The 25,958-nt window shown below is 40.6% G+C and overlaps 2 protein-coding genes across 10 annotated transcripts in view; one reads left to right on the top strand and one right to left on the bottom strand.

Annotated features, from left to right (window-relative positions):
* Positions 1-474: 474 nt before the first annotated feature.
* MZT1 (mitotic spindle organizing protein 1) lies at positions 475-23,674 on the bottom strand. The gene is made up of 3 exons (XM_002742583.5): positions 23,564-23,674; positions 21,162-21,307; positions 475-2,322 (listed from the first exon to the last, which is right to left on the bottom strand). Exons 1-3 carry the CDS (start codon positions 23,640-23,642, stop codon positions 2,299-2,301), a joined length of 249 nt encoding a protein of 82 aa, XP_002742629.1. The 5' UTR covers positions 23,643-23,674; the 3' UTR covers positions 475-2,298.
* Positions 23,675-23,783: 109 nt separating this feature from the next.
* BORA (BORA aurora kinase A activator) overlaps positions 23,784-25,958 on the top strand; it is a 31,187-nt gene continuing 29,012 nt past the window's right edge. For 3 of the 9 annotated variants that reach the window (XM_035296464.3, XM_078348448.1, XM_002742582.6), the window contains exons 1-2: positions 23,955-24,046; positions 25,007-25,174. In XM_035296464.3, the coding sequence (XP_035152355.2) occupies positions 25,022-25,174 (153 nt within the window). In that variant the 5' untranslated portion in view covers positions 23,955-24,046; positions 25,007-25,021. Of the gene's footprint in view, positions 24,051-25,006; positions 25,175-25,958 lie in introns of all 9 variants that reach the window. The other 6 variants (XM_008983625.5, XM_008983494.5, XM_035296492.3 and 3 more) reach the window with 4 other exon arrangements.

The following is a 25,958-nucleotide window of genomic DNA, read 5'->3' as shown; positions in this document are numbered from 1 at the left end:
AAGAAAGTTCTAGAGATGGACAATAGTGAGTTACAATACAATGTGAATATTCTCAATGTCACTAAACTGTGGGCTTAAAAATAGTTAAAAAGGATCAGGTGTGGTGGCTCACCCCTGTAATTCCAGCACTTTGGGAGTCTGAGGTGGGTGGATCACCTGAGGTCAGGAGGTTCCAAACAGCCTGGCCAACATGAAGAAACCCTGTCTCTACTAAAAATACAAAAAATTAGCCAGGTAGGGTGGTGAATGTCTGTAATCCCAACTACTTGGGAGGCTGAGGCAGGAGAATCGCTTGAACCCAGGAAGCAGAGGTTGCAATAAGCTGAGATCGCACCACTGCACTCCAGCCTAGGTAACAGTGTGAGACTCTGTCTCAAAACAAAAAAGGTGAAAATGGTAAATTTTATGTTCTGTATCTTTTGCCCTATAGAAACACAAGTTGAATTAACAAAAGCATATATTACAACGAAAGTACAGGCCAATACCACCAAAATGTTTTTATTTTTGTCATTGACAACAAGCACAACACTGCAACTACATCATTTTGTTTAGTTTCTTAAATATTACTTAAGTATGCATTAAAAATATGTTTACATTTTAAAAATGTCACATATTAAAGGAGTCCTCTGTAAACACGATCCCTTCTCAACATATTTTCCTGCTTTGTTTCATATATAAATAACTTAGTCTTCAAAGTCATAAATACTACTATCAACTTTTATTGTTGATAGTATATACAAATTTTGGAGTTTGACAAGTGTTATGATTTTATAAATAACAGATAGTATTTGTAGTGTTTTATTATCCATCAAATGACTTTTCACAAATTCCTACTGCCTCCTCAACCTGTTCTACCAGTAACAGACCTTCCAGTTCACTTGGTAAAGATGCCAGACATTTAAAAAGTCAAAATGGACAAAATTCTAGATTTAAAAAAAAAAATAGCCGAGAAGGTTGCTATTTAAATATTACTAAATCTTATTAAAACCACTTCAGTTTGTCTGGAAAACAAAAAATGCTACTAAAGAGGGAATGCTTGTATAATCATTTAAATGGTACCTAACAAAATATAAAATTTAAGAAGCAATAAAATCAGATTAAATCCATATTAGTTTTGAAAAAAAACTCCACTGAGATTGTTATAGGAACAGAATCAATACTATTCTACATTTTCTAAAATTTATCTTTGAATTTTCATTTTGACAAGTTAAAATTTTAAGAGCAAAATAAAGACACACAAAATAATTCCAAAAAGCCATATTTATAATCCATTAAGAAGGTTTAAAACAAAGCCATACTTATGATCCCTAATATAGAATATCCGATTGTTTTGTTATGTTTAATGACTGCCCTTATTTCTTCAAAAAACAGCAAATACCTTTTGAAACACATCACCCATCTAATAATTTATTAAATAAGCATTCAAGATTTATTAGGTAAGACTCAAAAATTACTTTTATATAATAAAAGTAAATACAAATTTTGCATGTTTGCTGTTTCATTTTACACATTATTTTTTTAGGCCTCCATTTATAGGATATAAAACTTTAAGAACACATTCTCAACTAACAGCCTCACTAGATGTAAATAATTCGAATTACAAACAATACTAACCTAAGCATTGTCATTACTTTTAAAATCCAAGTTTCTAAGAGTTTAATTATATACAAAAATGACCTGATTCACACTATTAGCTGCCCAACAAACTGTTTAAAAAACTAAATATTCTTTGTTAAAGAGCAGATTACAAGAAATGTTTTCTATGCTCTTATTTAAAAAACAAGATTCTGATATACATAATGAATCTAAATAAAAATTCACAAATGGTGGCTGAAATCCTGTCAACTTTCAGCCCAATACAAAATAAATCCACAGTTATAATGCATAAACAATTCAAAATTAAAGTTTATAATGGAAATGTCAACAAGTCATAATACTGATGGGTTCCACTATACTTCAACCAGGCACAGCAGATGTGCACATCTGATAGACAGACTGCTTAGAAAATTAAAGCTATCAGAGCTATAAATAAGGAATACATAAATATGAACACAGCAATGCCAAAGCATTAGAGCCGTTAAAAAAAAGTGAATAAGATGTGATGTAAACACATCTGATAGTTCTCTCTGTAAGCCACTTTCCATTGATTTATAAAGCTATGGTTTTATAATTCTTTTAAAAAGGAAAATTTTTCTACACTGCTGCATGCAGTAATTTCATTGCACATTCTTGACTACAATGCAATCTTCAAATCCTCTTGCGGAGCTTGACATGTCTCATCAGAATTTCTCCAGAAAGTCAGCTTGTCATATTTTCAGCAGCCTAGAACAAGAAAATAAGATTTCATCATAATAAAACCATGGAAAAAGAGGCATCATGAAGATAAATTTGTCAATACTGCACTGTCATTAACAAACAACTATTCCCCATATAACAGAACCACTTTTATCATGGTAATGCAGTGCTTTTCATGTTTTGCTATATATATCAGGACTACCTTTTGACCACACAGTTAACAGTCCACAGGCTAGCAGTGGAAAATAGTTCTATCACCTAAAATAATAGGTAAGAGCATATGTAAAACATACTGCTACTTGAAACATTAACCTATGGCAGGCATGTTCCCAAAGACTTCATCAGTTTGTGTTTCCATATGTTTTATTATAGTGTGAAAAAGAGATTAAGAATGAAAAAGACTTCATGCTACAAGGTGGAGAGAACAAGAGCAAAGATGAATACTGAAAATCTAATCCTGTCTCATCTACACCCCTAACTATTCTTTCCCAGAGGATTCTGAAGAAATTCCAAGATATAATATCAATAAATGTTTTGTTATTTCTCAAGACTTAAAAACTCACCATACTATCATCCTACCTAAAAAGTAGTTTCTTAATGTCAATATAAAAGTGATACAATTTTAAATAAGTAGTTTTAGAAATACATGTTAGTCTTCTAATTTTATTAACGCTTCTAACTCCTTTTTTTCCCTTTGAGACAGGGTTTCACTCTGTCACCCAGGCTGGAGTAAAGTGGTGCAATTTCAGCTCACTGCAACCTTTGTCTCCAGTGACCAAGTGATCCTCTCACCGCAGCTTCCAGGGTAGCTGGACTACAGGCACATGCCACTACCATGCCTGACTAAGTATTTTAATTTTTAGTAGAGACAGGGTTTTGTCTTCTTGCCCAGGCTGATCTCAAACACCTGAGCTCAAGCAATTCGCCCACCTCACCCTACCAAAGTGCTGGGATTACAGATGAGCCACTGCACCTGGCAATTTCTAACTCCCAATTAAAACCTGCTTTTAGTTTAGTCTAAGTTCAGAGCTCTTTTATAAAAACACCTTAAAATACTGAGAAAACTGTAGATAATACAACCTGAAATAAAGCTGAAACTTTATGCAACCAACAGAACCAACTTGTTTTTCTATATGATTGGCTTGCAGTCCTATTATAATTTAGTCTTTCCCTCTTCTGGGCCTACTATTCAAGAGAATTAAAACCTAGTTTGAAAAACATTCTGTTGTTCTAAAACATTTGTTATTTCTTTCTTTCCTTATAGGTTCCTATATTTGCTTTAGCCACATACCCTTTAGGCACTCTGTTATCTCCTTAACTCCATTCTCAGCATTACCTAATTCAAAGAAGACTTAAAATCATACATTACTTGTTTTTTTAATTAAGATACCTTATTTCAAATGCAATTTTTCTTGTCCCATTCCATTTTCATATTAATTTTGGAAGTCCTCCTCCAATATACAATGAAACAAGTATTTTCGCCTAAACAAAGTAAGCAATGCTATGACATTCATGTCATACAAAAATGCAGAACTTTCTATCTGAAACGGCAGCAAAAGCATCGTAGAGATAGCTATATAGTTGTTACCAGTTGCCTCCACAGACTGCAAACATTTGCAAGGATCAGCCCCGGGAAAAATCTGCTTTAGTAGTCCTCTTCTCTTCCAAACTTTCCTTTTCTGTCCAAGAGTTAACTCACCCCCTTGGGAAGATGAGTGGGAGAATAGGATGTATTGAATCCTTCATTCCTCTCCTAACTCCAAATTCTACAGCTCCAAAATCCTCACGCTGCAGACCTGCCTACACAGGGACACATCACAGATTTAAAGTATTATTAACAGTACAGGACATCTGTAAGAGAAAGGGCAAGGCTCAGTCCACAGGACTGAGGTCAGTAGTTCAAAGACCAGCCTGACCAACATGGAGAATCTCTACTAAAAATACAAAATTAGCCAGCCGCGGTGGCACACGCCTGTAATCCCAGATACTCAAGAGGCTGAGGCAGGAGAATCGCTTGAACCTGGGAGGCAGAGGTTGTGGTGAGCCGAGACTGCGCCATTGCACTACAGCCTGGCAACAAGAGCAAAACTCCATCTGAAAAAAAAAAACAAAACACCGAACAATCTGTTGCCTACAAAACACACTTCACTGATAAAGAAACACAGACTGGGGAGGGGACTCAAGATGGCGCTGTGAGAACAACCCAGGATTGGAGCCCGCGTTGAATTCGCAAACGGTGAGTCAGTGCTGCATTTCCAGACTGATCTTTGTTGCCCACAGAACGGGGAAACTCCCAAGTATAAAAAGACACGGGACGCCAGGCAGTAGGTCTGCCTGGCGAAGCCGGCAGCCGGGGCGGCGGCGGCCGGCCCTACCCAGCAATCCCCACAGGGCGCGCTTGTCCGGGTGCCTTGTTGAACCGGCAACCCGAGACTTGAGAGGGCTGGACTTGAGACTGAACGAGACTTGCACAGTAGCCCAGCCCAGGGGATTGCAGGGACAGATCGCTTGGGATACCCAGTGGGACGAACAAAACCGCGATTTCAAACTATCCTGGGCAGACGGTCTGAGACGCTCTGTGGGGGAGGGGCGTCCACCACTACGGAGGCAACCTGCCCCAACTGAGATACACGCCCACTGCTGACGCAGCCAGCCGTTGCCGAGGCAACCCGCCCCAACTGAGATACACGCCCACTGCTGACGCAGCCAGCCGTTGCCGAGGCAACCCGTCCCTACTGAGATACACGCCCACTGCTGACGCAGCCTGCCGTTGCTGAGGCAACACGCTACAACGAAGAGACTCCGCCGCAGGGCGTGGCGGAGACCACAGCAGAGCCGGCAGGAACAGCGCGAATCACACAACAGCAGGGCGGAGCCTCGGCAGCCAAACAGTGGCTAGTCTGCCTTTGAGCTGGGCAGGACACCTGATCGGACATCCAAAAATAAAGCCCAAACCCCTCAACACAGAGCATTTGAGAAAAAAAAAAGGGTTGTTTAATGAGCTGTGTTGCAGCAGAATCAAACATAGCAGCCTAACAGCCCTGAATGAACAACAGAGTGCACAGCTCAGCAATTAAACCCCTATAAAGTACAAACTGTCTCCTCAAGCAGCTCCCTGACCCCTCTATATCCAAAAGACTGTCATTAGGCAGGCATCATCCTGGGACAAAGAGAGCAGAAAAAGAAACTGGTAGCATCCCTCGCTGTGCCACGGCTACTAGAGGTGCACCCCAGACAAGCAGGGTCTGGAGCGGACCTCAACAGTCGTACAGCGAAGGGGCTAGACTGGTAGAAGGAAAACCAAGCAACAGAAATACTTCATCATCAACATTCTGGGTGTCCACTCAGAGACCCAAACGAAAAGTCAGCAACTACGCAGACGACCAGCGGACAAATCCACAAAGATGGGAAGAAACCAGCGCAAAAAGGAGGAAAACACCCGAAACCAGAACACATCGCCTCCTAGAAAGGACCAAAACTCCTCACCAGCAAGGGAACAAAGCTGGACGGAGAATGACTGTGACGAAATGACGGAATTAGACTTCAGAAGATGGATAATGAGAAACTTTTGTGAGCTAAAAGATCATGTATTAAATCAATGCAAAGAAACTAAGAACCTTGAAAAAAGATTTGAAAAAAGATTCGAGGAAATGATAACAAGAATGGATACCTTAGAGAGGAATATGAATGAATTAAAGGAGCTGAAAAACACAATACGAGAACTTCACGAAGCAAACGCAAGCTTCAATAGCCGAATTGACCAAGCAGAAGAAAGAATATCTGAAGTCGAAGACCAACTCAATGAAATAAAACGAGAAACCAAGATCAGAGAAAAAAGCGCAAAAAGGAATGAACAAAGTCTCCAAGAAATGTGGGACTATGTGAAAAGACCTAACCTACGTTTGATAGGTGTACCAGAAGGGGACGAAGAGAATGAATCCCAGCTGGAAAATACTCTTCAGGACATCATCCAGGAAAATTTCCCCCACCTAGCAAGACAAGCCAACACTCAATTGCAGGAAATACAGAGAACACCACAAAGATATTCCGCAAGAAGAGCAACCCCAAGGCACATAATCGTCAGATTCAACAGGGTTGAAATAAAGGAGAGAATACTAAGGGCAGCCAGAGAGAAAGGTCGGGTCACCCACAAAGGGAAGCCCATCAGACTCACAGCAGATCTCTCGGCAGAAACACTACAAGCCAGAAGAGAGTGGGGGCCAATATTCAACATTCTTAAAGAAAAGAACTTTCAACCCAGAATTTCATATCCAGCCAAACTGAGCTTCAGAAGTGAAGGAAGAATAAAATCCTTTGCGAACAAGCAAGTACTCAGAGATTTTGTCACCACCAGGCCTGCTTTACAAGAGCTCCTAAAAGAGGCACTACACATAGAAAGGATCAATCAGTACCAGCCATTCCAAAATCACACTGAATGCTAAAGAGCTTCAACATAATGAAGAATCTACAACAACTAACAGGCAAAACAGCCACTTAGAATCAAAATGGCAGTATCAAATTCACACATAACAATATTAACCCTAAATGTAAATGGACTAAATGCACCAATCAAAAGACACAGACTGGCAAATTGGATAAAAATCCAAAACCCATCAGTGTGCTGTATCCAGGAAACCCATCTCACATGCAAGGATACACAAAGGCTCAAAATAAAGGGATGGAGGAAGATTTACCAAGCTAATGGAAAGCAAAAAAAAGCAGGAGTTGCAATTCTCATCTCTGATAAAATAGACTTTAAAGCAACAAAGATCAAAAGAGACAAAGAAGGCCATTACATAATGGTAAAAGGATCGATACAACAAGAAGAGCTAACGATCCTAAACATATATGGACCCAACACAGGAGCACCCAGATACATAAGGCAAGTTCTTAATGACTTCCAGAAGGACTTAGACTCCCACACAATAATAGTGGGAGACTTTAACACTCCACTGTCAATACTAGACAGATCAACCAGACAGAAAATCAACAAGGATACCCAGGGCTTGAACTCAGACCTGGAGCAAGCAAACCTGGTGGACATTTACAGAACTCTCCACCCCAAATCCACAGAATACACATTCTTCTCAGCACCACATCACACCTACTCTAAAATTGACCACATAATTGGAAGTAAAGCACTGCTCAACAAATGCAAAACAACTGAAATCATAACAAACAGCCTCTCAGACCATAGTGCAATCAAGTTAGAACTCAGAATTCAGAAACCGACCCAGAACCGCACAGCTTCATGGAAACTGAACAACTGGCTCTTGAATGTTGACTGGGTAAACAACGAAATGAAGGCAGAAATAAAGAAGTTCTTCGAAACCAATGAGAATGAAGACACAACGTGCCAGAACCTCTGGGACACATTTAAAGCAGTCTCTAGAGGAAAGTATATAGCAATAAGTGCCCATATGAGGAGAATGGAGAGATCCAAAATTGACACCCTATCGTCAAAATTGAAAGAGCTAGAGGAGCAAGATCAAAAAAACTCAAAACCCAGCAGAAGACAAGAAATTACTAAGATCAGAGCTGAGCTGAAGGAGATTGAGACACGAAAAACCCTTCAAAAAATCAACAAATACAAGAGCTGGTTTTTTGAAAAGATCAACAAAATAGACAGACCACTAGCCAGATTGATTAAAAAGAAAAGAGAGAACAACCAAATAGATGCAATAAAAAATGATAAAGGGGAAATCACCACAGATTCCACAGAAATTCAAACCATCATCAGAGAATATTACAAACAACTCTATGCACATAAACTAGTAAACCTGGAAGAAATGGATAAATTCCTGGACTCCTGTGTCCTCCCAAGCCTAAACCAGGAGGAAGCTGAAACTATGAATAGACCAATAACAAGGTCTGAAGTTGAGGCAGCAATTAAGAGCCTACCTCACAAAAAAAGCCCAGGTCCAGATGGGTTCACAGCTGAATTCTACCAGACACACAAGGAGGAGCTGGTACCATTCCTTCTAAAACTATTTCAAACAATCCAGAAAGAGGGAATCCTTCCCAAATCATTTTATGAGACCAACATCATCCTGATACCAAAACCCGGCAGAGACCCAACGAGAAAAGAAAACTTCAGGCCAATATCCATGATGAACATAGATGCAAAAATCTTCAATAAAATATTGGCAAGCCGATTGCAACAGCAAATCAAAAAACTTATTCATCATGATCAAGTAGGATTCATCCCGGGGATGCAAGGCTGGTTCAACATACGCAAGTCTATCAACGTAATTCACCACATAAACAGAACCAAAAACAAAAACCACATGATTATCTCAATTGACGCAGAGAAGGCATTTGACAAAATTCAACAGCCCTTTATGCTAAAAACCCTCAATAAACTCGGTATCGATGGAACGTATCTCAAAGTAATAAAAGCTATTTATGACAAACCAACAGCCAATATCATACTGAATGGGCAAAAACTGGAAGCATTCCCTTTGAAATCTGGTACTAGACAAGGATGCCCTCTCTCACCACTCCTATTCAATATAGTACTGGAAGTTCTAGCCAGAGCAATCAGGCAAGAAAAAGAAATAAAGGGTATTCAAATAGGAAAGGAGGAAGCCAAATTGTCTCTATTTGCAGACGACATGATAGTATACCTAGAAGACCCCATCGCCTCAGCCCAAAAACTCCTGAAACTGATAAACAACTTCAGCAAAGTCTCAGGATATAAAATCAATGTGCAAAAATCACAAGCATTCGTCTACACCAATAACAGACTTAAAGAAAGCCAAATCAAGAGCGAACTGCCATTCGCAATTGCTACAAAAAGAATAAAATACCTTGGAATACAACTCACAAGGAACGTAAGGGACCTCTTCAAGGAGAACTACAAACCACTGCTCAACGAAATCAGAGAGGACACAAACAGATGGAGAAACATTCCATGTTCATGGTTAGGAAGAATTAATATCGTGAAAATGGCTATACTGCCCAAAGTAATTTACAGAATCAACGCTATCCCCATCAAGCTACCATTGACTTTCTTCACAGAACTGGAAAAAACCACCATGAACTTCATATGGAACCAAAAGAGAGCCCGCATAGCCAAGTCAATTCTAAGCAAAAAGAACACAGCGGGGGGCATCACACTACCGGATTTCAAACTATACTACAAGGCTACAGTAATCAAAACAGCATGGTACTGGTACCAAAACAGAGATATAGACCAATGGAACAAAACAGAGGCACCGGAGGCAACACAACATACATACAACTATACAATCTTTGATAAACCTGACAAAAACAAACAATGGGGAAAGGATTCCATGTTTAACAAATGGTGTTGGGAAAACTGGCTAGCCATGTGCAGAAAGCAGAAACTGGACCCCTTCCTGACACCTTACACTAAAATTAACTCCAGATGGATTAAAGACTTAAACATAAGACCTGGCACCATAAAAACCCTAGAAGGAAATCTAGGCAAAACTATCCAGGACATAGGAGTAGGCAAGGACTTCATGAACAAAACACCAAGAGCATTGGCAACAAAAGCCAAAATAGACAAATGGGACCTAATGAAACTCCACAGCTTCTGCACGGCAAAAGAAACAGTCACTAGAGTGGGTCGGCAACCAACAGAATGGGAAAAAATTTTCGCAGTCTACCCATCTGACAAAGGGCTGATATCCAGAATTTACAAACAACTCAAGCAGATTTACAGGAAAAAAACAAGCCCATTCAAAAGTGGGCAAAGGATATGAACAGATACTTTACGAAAGAAGACATATATGAGGCCAACAATCATATGAAAAAATGCTCATCGTCACTGGTCATCAGAGAGATGCAAATCAAAACCATATTGAGATACCATCTCACGCCAGTTAGAATGGCGATCATTAAAAAATCTGGAGACAACAGATGCTGGAGAGGATGTGGAGAAAAAGGAACACTTTTACACTGTTGGTGGGAGTGTAAATTAGTTCAACCATTGTGGAAGACAGTGTGGCGATTCCTCAAGGCCTTAGAAATAGAAATTCCATTTGACCCAGCAATCCCATTACTGGGTATATATCCAAAAGACTATAAATCGTTCTACTATAAGGACACATGTACACGAATGTTCATTGCAGCACTGTTTACAATAGCAAAGACCTGGAATCAACCCAAATGCCCATTGATAATAGACTGGATTGGAAAAATGTGGCACATATACACCATGGAATATTATGCAGCAATCAGAAATGATGAGTTCGTGTCGTTTGTAGGGACATGGATGAATCTGGAAAACATCATCCTCAGCAAACTGACACAAGAACAGAAAATGAAACACCGCATATTCTCACTCATAGGTGGGTGATGAAAAATGAGAACACATGGACACAGGGAGGGGAGTACTAAACACTGGGGTCTATTGGGGGGAAAAGGGGAGGGTCAGTGGGAGGGGGAAGTGGGGAGGGATAGCCTGGGGAGAAATGCCAAATGTGGGTGAAGGGGAGAAGAAAAGCAAAGCACACTGCCATGTGTGTACCTACGCAACTGTCTTGCATGCTCTGCTCATGTACCCCAAAATCTATAATCCAATAAAAAATTAAAAAAAAAAAAAAAAAAAAAAAAAAGAAACACAGACTGAAAATAAAGGGCTGGAAATAGATATTCCATGGAAACAAAGAAAAGGAGTAGCTATCCTTGTATCAGAGAAAAATAGACTGCAAGACAAAAAATCTAAAAATAGACAAACAAGGTTATCATATAATGATAAAGGGGTCAATTAAGCAAGAGGATATATAACAATGGTAAGTAGATATGCACCAATACTGGAGCCCTAGATATGTAAAGCAAAAATTATTAGAGCTAAAGATAGAGACAAACCCCAATACAATACTAGCTGGAAACTGTCAACCCATTTTCAGCATTGGATAGATCTCCCAGACAGAAAAATGACAAACGAATATCAAACAATCTGCACCATAGACCAAGTAGATATTTGCAGAACACTTCATCCAATGGCTGCAGAATACACGTTCTTCTCCTCAGCACAGGCCTCATTAAAAGGGATAGGCCATACGCTGAGCCACAAAACCAGCATTAAGAGGAAAGTTTCTAGCAATAGGGGCCTAATCAAAAAAATAGAAAAACTTCAAATAAACAACTTAACATATGAAAAAAATGCTCAATATCACTAACAATCAGGGAAAGGCAAATCAAAACCACAATGCCATACCAGCTCACTCCTGCAAGAATGGCCACATCAAAAAAATCAAAATATAATAGATGTTGGTATGGATGGGGTGAAAAGGTAACACTTTTCCACTGTTGGTGGTAATGTAAACTAGTACAACCAACAACCACTATGGAAAACATTGGGTACAGTATCCACTGCTTGGGTTATAGGTGCACCAAAATCTCAGAAATCACCACTAAAGAACTTATGCACATAACAAAATACCACTTGTTCCCCCCAAACCCATTGAAACAAAAATATAATTAACAAAAATTTAAAAAAGAAATTCAAAAGGTCATTAGTGGCAACTATGAGCAACTATATGCCAATAAATTGGAAAACATAAAATTCCTAGATACATACAACCTACCCAATATGAAACAAGAAGAAATCCAAACCTGAACAGACCAAGAACAAGTAATTAGATCGAAGGCATAACAAAAAGTCTCCCAGCAAAGAAAATCCCAGTATCTGACTGCTTCACTGATGAATTTTACCAAACATTTAAAGAAAAATCAGTACCAATCTTACTGAAACTATTCTAAAAAACAGAGGAAGAGGGAATGCTTCCCAAGTCATTCTTTGAAGCCAATATTATCCTAATACCAAAACCAAAGACACATTAAAATAAAAGAAACCTACAGGCCAATAGCTCTGATGAACATTGAAGCAAATAACCAAACCAAAATACTAGAAAACTAAATTTAACAACACATTAAAGAGATTCATCATCACCAAGTGGAATTTTTCCTAAGAATGCAAGGATAGTTCAAAATACACAAATCAATTGATATCATACATCAGATCAGCAGAATGAAGAACAAAAACAATATGATCCTTTCCACCAAGGCTAAAAAAGCATTTGATAAAATTTAACATTCCTTCATGATAAAAATCCTAAAAAAAGCAGAGGATAGAAGGAACATAAAACAATGAAAACCGTCTATAAAAGATCTACAGCTAGTTATCATACTAAACGGGAACAACTGAAAGCCTTTCTCTAACAGCTTAAACACAAGAATGCCTACTTTCATCACTGTTATTCAATATAGTAGTGGAACTCCCAGCTAGAGCAATCAGTCAAGAGAAAGAAATAAGCGGCATCCAAATTGGAAAGGAAAAGGTCAAATTATCCTTGTTTTCAGATGATAGGATCTTATATTTTGGAAAACATAAAGACTCCACCAAAAAACTATCAGAACTGATAGTTTTTTACTAAATAGTAAAGTTGCAAGATAGAAATGAACACAAAAAATTCATAGCATTTTTATATGCCAACAGTGAACAATCTGAAAAAGAAATCAAGTCATCCCAAATATGATAGCTACCAATAAAATTCCTAGGAATAAACTTAGCCAAAGAAGTGAAAGATCTCTACAATGAAAACTATAAAACACTGATGCAAAAAATTAAAGAGAACACTAAAAAATGAAAAAAAATTGATATTCATCAACTGGAAGAATCAATATTGTTAAAATGTCCATATTGGCAAAGCTATCTATAGATTCAATGCAATCCCTATGAAGATACCAATCACATTTTTCACAGTAGTAGAAAAAATAATCCTAAAATTTATACAGAATCGCAAAAGACCCAGAATAGCTAAAGAGACAACTCACAAAGTGGGAGAAAATATTTGCAAATTATCCATCTGACAAGGGATTAACATCCAGAATATATAAGGAGCTGAAACAACTTAATAAGAAACAATCAGCACTTTGGGAGGCTGAGGCGGGTGGATCACGAGGTCAGCAGATCAAGACCATCCTGGTCAACATGGTGAAACCCCGTCTCTACTAAAAATACAAAAAATTAGCTGGGCATGGTGGCGCATCTGTAATCCCAGCTACTTGGGAGGCTGAGGCAGGAGAATTGCCTGAACCCAGGAAGTGGAGGTTGCGGTGAGCCGAGATCGCGCCATTGCACTCCAGCCTGGGTAACAAGAGCGAAACTCCGTCTCAAAAAAAAAAAAAAAAAAAAAAAAAGAAACAATCTGATAATCTGATTAAAAAATGAGCAAAAGGTCTGAACAGACATTTCTCAAAAGATATACAGAGGCCAGGGGCAGTGCCTCACGCCTGTAATCCCAGCACTTTGGAAGGCTGAGGCAGACACCACAACAGCAGGAGTTTGAGGCCAACCTGGCCAACATGGTGAAACCCAGTCTCTACGAAAAATACAAAAATTAGCCAGGCATGGTGGTGCACACCTGTAATCCTAGCTACTCAGGAGGCTGAGGCAGGAAAAAAAAGAAGACATATAAATAACCAACAGTTAATGACAAGTTGTTCAACATCACTGATCAGAGAAATGCAAATAAAAACTACCATGAGATATCATCTCACACCAATTAAAATAGATTTTACCCAAGACAGACAATAACAAATGGTGGTGAGGTTGTGGATAAAGGGGACCCCCTTGTACATCGTGGGGAATGTAAATTAGTACAGCCACTACAGAATGGTATGGAGGTTCTTTATAAAGCTAAAAAGAGATCTATTATATGATCCAAAATCCCACTGCTAGATATATACTCAAAAGAAAGAAAATCAATATATCTGCACTCCCATGTTTACTGCAGCACTATTCACAACAGCCGAGATTTGAAAGGAACCTAAGAGTCCATCAACAGATTAATGGATAAAGAATGTGTAGTTCAGCAGGCACAGTGCTCACACCTGCAATCCCAACACTTTGGGAGGCCAAGGTGGGTGGATCACTTGAGGCCAAGAGTTTGCGACCAGCTTGGGCAACATGGTAAAACCCTGTATCTATTAAAAATACAAAAATTAGCCAGGCATGGTGGCAGGCACCTGTGATCCCAGCTACTCAGGAGGCTGAGGCAGGAGAACTGCTTGAACCTGAAAGGCAGAGGTTGCAGTGAGCAAAGATCCTGCCACTGCACTCCAGCCTGGGCATCAGAGCAAGACTCTGTCTCAAACAAACAAAAAAAGAGAAAGTGTAGTTAATGAGATCTTGTCATTTGCAACAATATGGGTGGAATAAAAAAGAATGAGATCCTGTCATTTCCAACAATACAGGGGGAACCAGAAGTTATGAAAAAGTTAAATGAAAAGCCAGGCACAGAAAGATAAATTTCACATGTTCTCATTTATTTATTGGAGCTAAAAATTCAAACAACTCTGATAGAGACAGAGGGTAGAATGATGGTTACCAGAAGCTGGGAAGGGTAGTTAGGGGTGGGGGCTGGAGGAGGAAAATGGGAATTGTTAATTGGTCCAAAAATATAGTTGGATAAAATGAGTAAGATCTAGCATGTGATAGCACATAGGGTTATTACATTCAACAATAACTTATCGTACATTTAAAAATAACTAAAACTGGATTGTTTGTAACACAAAGAAAGGATAAATGCTTGAGGTGATAGATACCTCATTTACCCTGATGTGATCACTATACACTGTATGCCTGTATAAAAATCTCATGTACCCCATAATACAGAGACTTAGACTATACCTGCAAAAATAAAAAAAATGAGAAACCCATAGATAACCTAGAATGACTAAAATTAAAAAGACTCAAAAAATAGGCTGGGTTTGGTGGCTCACGCCTGTAATCCCAGCACTTTGGGAGGCCGAGGCGGTGGATCACGAGGTCAAGAGATCGAGACCATCCTGGTCAACATGGTGAAACCCAGTCTCTACTAAAAATACAAAAAAAATTAGCTAGGCATGGTGGTGCGTGCCTGTAATCCCAGCCACTCAGGAGGCTGAGGCAGGAGAATTGCCTGAACCCAGGAGGCGGAGGTTGCGGTGAGCCGACATTGAGCCATTGCACCCCAGCCTGGGTAACGAGCGAAACTCCATCTCAAAAAAAAAAAAAAGAAGAAAAAATTAAGAACAAAGACTTACAATAATAAGCATTGGCAAAGATAAGAAGAAAACTCATATGCTGCTGGTACAAATATAAATTAATATAATAATTTTTGAAATGGCTATTATAATTATCTGTTGAAGTTGAAGACAAACATAACCTAAGACTCAGCAATTTTTCTTCTACATAGACACCAAAGAGAAATGCATGTATACATGAATCAAGAATCATGGACAACACTACTCAAAGCAGCATTATGTGTAATAAACCCACACAGTGGACAGGATATGGTATATTTGTAGAATGAAACACAGTCAGTGAAACGGAATGAATCACAGCTACACATGACATAAATAAACCTCACATAGTGTTACATGAAAGAAACCAGTAAAAAGATGGTTACAAGATTCCATTTATATCAAATTCAATAGTTCAAATTAGAGTCTGACACAGTTTGGGTATGTCCCCACCCAAATCTGATGTTGAAATATAATCCCCACTATTGGAGGTGGTGCCTTGTGAAAGATGACTGGATCATGGGGGCAGATTCCCTCATGGATGGTTTAGCACCATCCCCTTGGTGCTGCCTTCATGACGGTGAGTTATCACTCTAATTGATTAGAAGTATGTGGCACCAGGCTGGGCGCAGTGGCTCACGCCTGTAATCCCAGCATTTTGGGAGGCAGAGGCGGGAGGATCATCTGAGATTGGGAGTTCAAGACCAGTCTGACCAACATGGTGAAACCCGGCTCTACTTAAAATACAAAATTAGCTGGGCATGGTGGAGCATGCCTGTAATCCCAGCTACTTGGGATGCTGAGGTAGGAAAATCACTTGAACCCAGGAGGCAGAGGTTGCAGTAAGCTGAGATCGCGTCATTGTACTCCAGCCTGGGCAACAAGAGCAAAACTCCAACTCAAAAACAAAGCCAAACAAAACAAAGAAGTGTGTGGCACCTCTCTTGCTCCTGCTCTGGCCATGTGACATGCCTGCTTCCACTTCCCCTTTGCCATGACTGTAAGCTTCCTGAGGCATCCCCAGAAGCCAAGCAGATGCCAGTACCATGCCAGTACCAGTTTCCTGTAAAGCCTGCAGAAACATGAGCCAATTAAACCCCTTTTCTTTATAAATTACCTACTCTCAGGTGTGTCTTCATATCAGTATGAGAATAGACTAATACAGAAAATTGGTACCAAGAGCTGATGCCTTGTTATGAAGATACCTGAGAATTTGGAAATAACTTTGGAACTGGGTAAGGGAAGTTGGTCTGGAAGGGAAGGTTTGGAAGTTCCCAGAGACTAGTTAAATGGTTGTGACCAAAATGCTGATAGTGATATGGACAATGAAGTCCAGGCTGAGGAGGTCGCAGATGGAAATGAGGAACTTACTGGGATCTGGAGCAAAGGTCACACATGTTATGCTTTAGCAAAGAACTTGGCTGCACTGTGTCCATGTCCTAGGGATCTGTGGAAGCATGGACTTGAAAGTGATGATTTAGGGTATCTGGTGGAAGAAGTTTCTAAGCAGCAAAATGCTCAACATGTCGAACAGCTGCTTCTAACAACATATACTCAGATGCATGAGCACAGAAATAACCTAAGGATGGAACTTAAAGGGGAAGCAGAGCATAAAAGTTTGAAAAATGTGCAACCTGTCCATGTGGTAGAAAATAAAAGCCCATTTTCAGAAGAAGAATTCAAGGGGGCTACGGAGCAACCACTTGCTAGAGATCCACTTGCAAGAGAATACTCCATATCTAAATAGGTTACAGGTGCTGAGAGCCGAGACAACGGGTAGAAGGCCTAGATAGCATTTCAGAAATCTAACAGGCAGCCCTTCCCATTACAGGCTCTGAGGCCTAGGATAGAATAGTTTCATGGGCCAGGCCCAGGGCCCTGCAGCCCTCTACAGCCTTGGGACATTGCTCCTTGCAACCCAGCCATTCCAGCTCCATCCATAACTCAGAGTGGCCCAGGTATAGCTTGGGACACTGCTTCAGAGGGTGCAAGCCATAAGCCTTGGTGGCTTTCAATGGGTATCAAACCTGTGGGTGCACAGAGTACAAGGGCTAAGGCTTGGCAGCCTCTTATCTAGGTAGAAGCCTGCTTCAAGGGTACAGACCTCATGGAGAACCTCTACTAGGGCAGTGCAGAGGGAAACATGGGGTTGGAGCCCCAACATAAAGTTCTTAATGGGGCACTGCCTAATGGAGCTGTGAGAAAAGGGCCACCATCCTCGAACCCCAGAATGATAGATCCACTGAAAGCTTGTACCCTGAGCCTGGAAAATCTGTAGGCACTCAACAATGCCACCTCATGAGAGCAGCCATGAGGGCTTAACCCTGCAAAGCTACAGGGGCAGAGCTGCTCAAAGCCTTGGGAGTACACCACTTCCATCAGTGTGTCCGGGATGTGGGACACAGAGTCAAAGGAGATTGTTTTGGAGCTTTAAGATTTAATGACTACTCTGCTGGGATGGAACCTGTATAAGGCCCGTAGCCCCTTTCATTTGGCTGATTTCCCCCTTTTGGGATGGGAATGTTTACTCAATATCTATAATCTCATTGTATCTTGGAAGTAAATAGCTTATTTCAGATTTTACAGGCTCATCGGTGGAAGGGACTTGCCTCATCTCAGATAGAACTTTGGACTTCTGAGTTAATGCTGGTATGAGTTAAAACTTTGGGGAACTGTGGGGAAGGCATGATTGTATGTTGCAATGTGACAAGAATACATGTGATCTAAGAAAGGCCAGCAATGGAATGATAGTTTGGATGTGTGTCCCTACCCAAATTTCATGTTGAAATGTAATTCCCAATGTTGGAATGCTGGAGGTGGGGCCTGGTGGGAACCGACTGAATTATGGGGGCAGATCCCTCAAGAATGGTTTAGCACCATCCTCTTGGTGCTGCACTCACTACAGTGAGTGAATTCTTAAGAGTTCTGGTTACATAAAATGACACCTCGCTCTCTCCCTCTTGCTCCTTTTGCCATGTGATGTGCCTGCTCCCCCTTTGCCTTCCACAATGATTATAATCTTCCTAAGGCCTCCCAGAAGCAGACGCCACTATGTTTGCTATACAGTCTGCAGAACCATGAGCCAATTAAACCTCTTTTCTTTACAAATTATTTGCTCTTGGGTTTTTTGTTTGTTTGTTTGTTTGTTTGTTTTGAGGCGGAGTTTCCCTCTGTTGTCCTAACTGTGCAATCTCAGTTCACTGCCACCTCCACCTCTTGGGTTCAAGTGATTCTCTTGCCTTAACCTTCTGAGTACCTGGGATTACAGGAGCCCACCACAATGCCTGGTGAATTTTTGTATTTTTGGTAGAGATGGGGTTTCACTATGTTGGCCAGGCTGGTCTTGAACTCCTGACTTCGAGTGCTCTGTCTGCCTCAGCCTCCCAAAGTACTGGGATTACAGAGTGAGCCACCATACCCAGCAAGTATTTCTTTATATCAGTTCAAGAATAGACTAACACAGAGTTTACCATAAAAGTGAGGAGAGTAGTTACTGGAGAGGAGGGCAAGAGGGAGAGGTTACTGATTGAAGAGGGGGCACAAGGGGGATTCTCTGGTGCTGGCAATGATAGTTGCATGGATATTCCCTTTATGATACATTTTGCCTCTATAAATGTGGTTTACCCTTTTTTGTTAGATTCAATAATCAAAAGATTTTAAAAAGCACAAAAGCAAACATGAAGAACTCATTTGAAAATAATCTGAAAGGTATGTAAATCATTAGTTGCTTTCTCAAAGTCAAGAAAAAAGAGAAGTCACTTTGTGTAAGGTATTAGAAGATTTTGTTTGTTTTTTCCCCCCACTGACTGTCTCTGTAAGCCCATGTTTTGGACAAGTTTTAAGATGAACTAACTTAAAGTTTTAGTATTCAAGGTTTGTTAGTGCTATATAAAAAGGGAAATATAATCACAAGCATTTAAATCAGAGTTTGTGCAAGAGAGAACAGGGTATGTTTTCAGTTGTCAATCTGAACAATTAAAAGGTAGAAAGGCAGTTAATTTGAATTTGAAAAAACATGGCCCTCTGGAAGCCTGGTGGCAGTAGCCGCCCCCGCCCCCGCCCCCGCCCCCGCCCCCATCTCTGAGGTACTCTTGGAGTCATTTTTTCCTTTTCCTGAAGGATAACACATGGGCTCACAGCTGAGCAGCTCCATCAGCCAGCTTACTGTCTGAACAATCCCAGTCATCTGACAGCCTTCTTTCACTTCATCCTGTCCAAGCTGGCAGTGTTTGTGTTAAGATGGTTGACTGGCTCTATCACATACCTAATCTCTTCACAAAAGTCTAGCCACACTCTTAGCCCTGTCTCCAGAACATGGTATTCAGAGAGGCTGAGAATTTTCTAAATTCTCAAATGCTAGTTCCTTTTTTCTTAACAGGTCCTTCCTCAATTTGCTCATTCCTCTCACTTTATTAAGCAGTAAGGAGAAATCAGGCTGTACCTTCCACAATTTGCTTGGAAATTTCCTCAACAAAATATCCAAGTTCGTTGCTTACATATTCTATTTTCCTTCCAACAGTAGAACATAATTCAGCCACAGTCTGTCACTTTCTTTTTTGTTTTTCTTGAGATGGTATTTTACTCTTGTTGCCCAGGCTGGAATGCAGTGTCGAAATCTCAGCTCACTGCAACCTCTGCCTCCTAGGATCAAATGATTCTCTTGCCACAGCCACCCAAGTAGCTGGGATTAAGGCATGTACCACAATGCCTGGCTAATTTTCTATTTTTAGTAGAGAGGAGGTTTCTCCATGTTGGTCAGGCTGGTCTCAAACATCTAACATCAGATGTTCCACCCAACTTGGCCTCCCATAGTACTGGGATTACAGGCATAAACCACCTTGCCCAGCCCAATTAGTCACTTTCTAACAAAGATCCCCTTTCTTTTAGTGTCCAATAAATGTTTCTCATTTCCATCTAGGTCTTCACTAAAAGTGCTTTTAACATTTATATTCTAGCAACATTCTAATCCTAATGGTAGTCTCAAAAACAACCTGAAGCTTTCTCTACAGTTCTCTTCTTCCTGAGCGCTCACCAGAATTGCCTTTAACATTCACCATTCTACCAACAGTTCCTCTTCAAGGAAATCTAGTCTTTTTCTAACAAGCACCTTAAAACTTTCCAGTCTCTATTCAATACCTAATTCCAAAGCCACATCCTCATTTTTTTTTTTGCTACTGCAACACCCCATTTCCCAGTACCAAAATCTACATTAGATTTCTGGGACTGCAACAAAGTACCACATATTAGGTGGGTTAAAACAATAAAAATATATTTACAATGTGAAGGCCAGAAGTCCCTAGTGAAGGTGTTAGCTGGGTCATGCTCTCTGACAGCTCTAGGGGTGTATTCTTCCTTGCCTCTTTCTAGCTTCTTGTGGCCACAGAAAATTCTTAACTTTCTTTGGCTATTTGTGTCCAAATTTCTCTTGTTCTATAAGGCCATCAATTATTGGGTTAGGATCTACCCTAATCCAGGGTGACCTCATCTTCATTTGATTATATCTGAAAAGGCATTATTTCTAAATAAGGTCATATTCATTGACTTTGGGACCACAGGTTAGGACTTGAATGTATCTTTTCTGGAACAGGCACAATTTTACTCATGACACAGCACAATTCTAAAAATAGAGACTTCTGGGAAAATACAACATGGTCCATGGTAGTAGTAATTTTTGTGATATGAACATACGCTATTTAGCTCCTTGTCTTCTGGTGGTGTTGGATGTTAGTTTAATCTTTTTTAACCAGGATGTTCCCCATAACTTCATTAATATTTTTCTAAATAGAAGCATCTTTATTTAGAATGAACTAATAGGAATCTCTAACCTTTAGTGCTTCAGTAGCCTTGCGAAGCTCCTTAATAACCGATGATAAAGCTTCTGGGTTAATTCCTTGTTCACAAAGCCGTACACAAATAGACAGAGTTTCCATATCTAAGCCAGTATTCAAAATTCTTGAAATCTCAAGCAGAACTGAAAAAAGATATAAAGAAAACTTAAAAAAAAAAAGCTTATGGCATTGAAAAACATGCACATAGTACTTTTATTAATTTATATATCACTGCACAATACCAGGGAATTAGCATAGCATCCCAGGTTTTGGAAATCTGCATGTAATACTGTCTTGCCTTTACTTCATCTTAGAAACTTAAATATAAACTTACAACTTCACGTCACATAACTGCCTTTTCCATCTTGGTATATATTCTAGCACTCATTTAATATCTATCTAACACATATCCACCACACTTAGGATAATTCTGAACACTTTCTTATTTTTTAGTATTCTTTTAAAATGCAGTTTAATTAGTTGAGTATCATTCCATTTGATGGAAACACTATGTTTAACTACTCAGTTAGGTGTTAGGCTGCTCTCATGTTTCCCACATTAAATAATATTAAGAATCTGTACATACTATATTTTATTTCATTAGGATAAATTTCTAGAAATAGAACTGCTCAGTCAGTAATATACATATTTAACTTGCTGAATTGACATATATTAGGCAAAAAAAGAGAAAAAAGTACATATTTAAGGTTTTAAAAGTGTTTAGAAACTTTTCAGTGTAATCATGTCTGTTGAATCTAATAATAAAAATGAAACCTTATATTTTTTAAACTTCATTTGTATAGTGCTGCATTTTATTGTACTTGGTAGAAGTCTTTGTCTTTAATATGAGAAGTACTAACAGAGAAACCTGGTTTCCAATGTGATTTTCCAAGAATCCCTTCCATTACAGGTTGTAAGTACACTGGTTCCATTGAATTTTATGATTGCTTCGCAGAGAGTTTAGAATATTTTAACTGTCAACATATTATCTATTGTTTCCTACATCATTTCCCCTTGGCATTAAGCTTAGAAAGTTATTCCCCATGCAAAGATTATATCCACCAGTATTCTCTTCCAGCACTTGAAAGTTTATTTCCCAATACCCCCCAGTAGGTATTTATCTCCCTGGAGTTTTGGTGGAAAATAGGATCTAACTTTTCCTCCCAGAAATGAGCCAGTTGCCCCAGTAAAATTTATTGAACGACCTAAGCTTTCCCCACCCAGTTGAGATGCTACCTTTATTCACAGTAAATTCTCATATACCTACAAATTGGTTACATGTCTACCTTTTGTTAGGGCAACCATTTAATTACTATTTATATCTATCGCATTGGGTAGGATAAAGATTCCATTGTCACCTTTCATTTATGCAAGCCCTTTTATTCTTTGGGTGAAGTTAAAATGTCTAGGCCCACTGCAAATGACAACATTTAACATGGATCACACACTCATATACAGGTGGATATGAGTAAAAAGGAGACAAAGTAAGAAGACTACGAGGGAAATGACATCTGATATAATATGAAAAATAATGGATCAACCAAGATATGCTTTTACCTGGTTGTCTTATTTAAATATTCACAACAACTCTAAGAGGTATGATTTTATTTTACAGAAAAAAAAGCCAAACAGGCTCAATGATGTTTAAGTATCTAGTCCAAGCTCAGCACAGGGGCACAAAGTGGCAGAACCGACATTAAAGGATGGAGAGAGGGAAATCTCAAGACACTATTAGTGTTCTACCACGCTTGTGTAGGCTTCACTCGCAGGTGCCTCCGGACCAAAAACAGGCGACACTCACAGCACTTGAGCACTGGCATCACCCGCTTCAAGAGGAAACTAGGACAATTCTGAACTTGTTCATTCGCAGGATATTAACGGCGCCTACAGAAGTGCCAAGGACACGAGGCATAGCGGTGACCAAACACCTGGCCCCGGTCCACGCCGGGATCTCAGCCTTGGGGACCCCCGAAGCGCCCCGCACGGCACGCCCGCGGGAATTGGGTGGGGCGCGGCGCGCAGAAGAGAACGGGTATCTGCGTGGGGTAGGCGTGGCGCGTGGGGCCGTCACCACAGGAGAGCGGGCGGGTCACGCGGACCGGGGACGCGGGATAGAGGGGGCGCTGCATTCCGGGTAGGGCGCGAGAGGGACGCGGTGCGCAACGGGCTGACCAGGGGGCCGGAACGCCTAGCGCGCGCGACAAACTACGCAGTGGCGGAGACAACTCTCCAGGGATAAGGCCATTAGTCCTACAGCCCTGGCAGGTCTCTTCCAAAGATCTTTGACGATGCCGTTTGGGGCAGGAGGAGGACCTAGAGTCCTCTCCAGGCTCCGCTCCGCCTGGGGGCCTCGGCTCTGGGAAGGCAGGCAAGGTAAAGAGGGCGCAACGGGCACTCACCGTCCATGGTCTCCCGCACCGCATTCAGATTCGCCGCCGCGGCTGCCGCCGCCGCCCCGGCGCCGCTGCTACTCGCCATGACTGAGGCCGAGGGAGGCGGGAGAAGGGCCTGACCCGGAACTGGAGCGCCTTCCTCTCTGCGGGGCAATCACACCGCGCGTCCCGGCTCACGCCGGGCAGGCTCCGCCCCTCGCGCTTGCCGCCGGCGTGAGGCTACGTTGATTTGAATTTGGAGCCTCGTTCCTCTGCGCGGAACGTGGAGCGGGGAGTTGCTATTCGAATTTCCTAAGCGGCCTCCGTGCGATTGGCTGGTTCGCGGACGGCGGGGCGATGCTATTGGTCAGTCGTTCACAAGTCCCGTGCCCTGGTTGGCCGAAGACACAGCGGAAGCGGGGAGTTAAAGAGTCTGCTTGTCGTGGAAGCTGGCTCGGTCCACGGGAGCTCGCTGGAGAAGGTATTGGGGGCTTCCTTTTGTATGCACCGGTAGGTACGTTCTTTGTGGACCCCACCCTTTTCTCCTGTTTGAATGGAGAGCTTTCTTTTCCGGCTCAACTCTTGCCTGCCCGCTCGCCCCTGGTGAATGGGAGCAGTCAGGCAGTAGGTGTGGAAGAGAAGGGCACCAGAAAGAGTGGCCGCGTAGGGTTGTGGGTGACACTTCCTCCGCGCTCCACCCGAGGAAACCGGCTGCATTTCAACCTTCCAGAAGTAGATTATTCTTCTCCACCTCCCTCCCAAGTTGTAGCCTCTACAGCTTCCTTCGATCGGAAGTAATGCAGTCTCTTTTTCTGTGCTGGGGCGGGGGGGTTGGCGAAGGGAGGATTTTGGAGGAAAGGGCACCCAACCAGTTAATTTCCTAACCCCTGTCAATCATACTTCTCTGGATAGAACTCAGCACAAGCTTCCTCATCTCTTACCTGCTTCCTACAAACAACTGTTTAATAGCAACTGTAGCTGGATAGGGTATCCGAAGGATGTTCACAGTGTTGAGACATGAGATGATGAATTAAAAAAAAAATTGTAGATATAAGTCCTTCAGTTGAGAAGAGATCTTGCCTCTTGTAACCTTTAGTTGCCTCAGGAAGTAGGTGTGGAAGAGAGGGGCACCAGAAAGAGTGGCGGCGTAGGGTTGTACAGTCTCTGAACTCACGGCAGATCTGAACTCATTCATATTTGTTGACTGCTGTGTATAAGCCACTACACTTCTCTGAGCTTATTAATTCTTTCGCAAAATGATATCACTAATAACTTACTGCTGTAGCTTCCAAGGTTATTTTGAGGATCACTTGAGAAAATTTGTGATACTTTTTTTGTAAGCTCTAACATAGCCTCAATAGTGTTAAGTTTTGAGTTGTTTTTGTGACACATGTGTTTGTCGAATACATTTTAATAGTTAATATCTATAGGACTCGGTAATTTTAACATGCATACTCGATTTCTTTTTAGTTTCCTCTTTGTGCTATGGGAGATGTCAAGGAATCAAAAATGCAAATAACACCAGAAACTCCAGGAAGGATCCCTGTTTTAAATCCTTTTGAAAGTCCTAGTGATTATTCTAATCTCCATGAACAAACTCTCGCCAGTCCTTCTGTTTTTAAATCAACAAAAATACCAGTAAGTTATTCCTGACTAGTGTTTACAGCTAATTTGAAATGTAAATAATTACAAATAATTTTAAATGCAAACATCTTTCTTTACAAAATAAGGAGGAAATACATTATGGAGCATATATAGCTGCAATATACTTTTCAAAATTTTGGTATTCATTATAATCGAGTGGTTAGGTTAGTAAGTTAGCTAGAAGATTTTTTAAATTTTTTTAAGTTAAAGAACAATATATGTTAGCTTCCTGCAGTTGTGGGTGTAGGTACTAATACATTAGAGAAGAAGCTGCATCATCTAATTTTCTGTTCTTACTTGGCAAACATTATTTGAGTGTTGCTATATGTCAGATACAGTGCTAAGCACAGGGATTACACTGTGAACAAGTTAGGATCATTAGACACAAATCTGTAAGGAGATTATATTCCAGTGTAGGGGTCAGCAAATTTTCTGTCAGGAGCCAGACAGTAAATATTTAAGCTCTACAGGTCATTTGGTCATTGTCACAAATACTCACTTCTGTCTTGTATCACAAAAGCAGCCATAGGCAGTGTGTAAAGAGATAATGTTACTATGTTCCAATAGAGCTTTTTTTATGGACACATTGGAATTTCATATAATTTTCACATGTCACAACATATTATATTTTTTTGTTTCTTTCCAACCATTTAAAACTGTCAAAATAATTCTTAGCTTGCTATTATAAAAAGAAACTAACCCCTATTTTAATGTGTTAGATACAACCAGATGAGTAATGTCCAGATAGTGTGATAGGTGCTGTGATTAGTGCTTAGCA

Source organism: Callithrix jacchus, chromosome 1, assembly GCF_049354715.1.
Source record: "Callithrix jacchus isolate 240 chromosome 1, calJac240_pri, whole genome shotgun sequence".
In the NCBI taxonomy this organism is placed as follows: domain Eukaryota; kingdom Metazoa; phylum Chordata; class Mammalia; order Primates; family Cebidae; genus Callithrix; species Callithrix jacchus.
Note: the sequence above shows the minus strand (reverse complement) of the source record. Positions and strands in the feature narration are given on the sequence as shown.

Bases quoted from the DNA above. Each gene is read 5' to 3' on its own strand.
- MZT1 (XM_002742583.5), bottom strand. From the start codon at position 23,642: ATGGCGAGTAGCAGCGGCGCCGGGGCGGCGGCGGCAGCCGCGGCGGCG. The intron at 21,308-23,563 runs GTGAGTGCCCGT...ATCTTTTTTCAG, and splicing joins GGTGCGGGAGACCATGGACG to TTCTGCTTGAGATTTCAAGA. The intron at 2,323-21,161 runs GTTAGAGATTCC...TTCTTGTTCTAG, and splicing joins AGGCTACTGAAGCACTAAAG to GCTGCTGAAAATATGACAAG.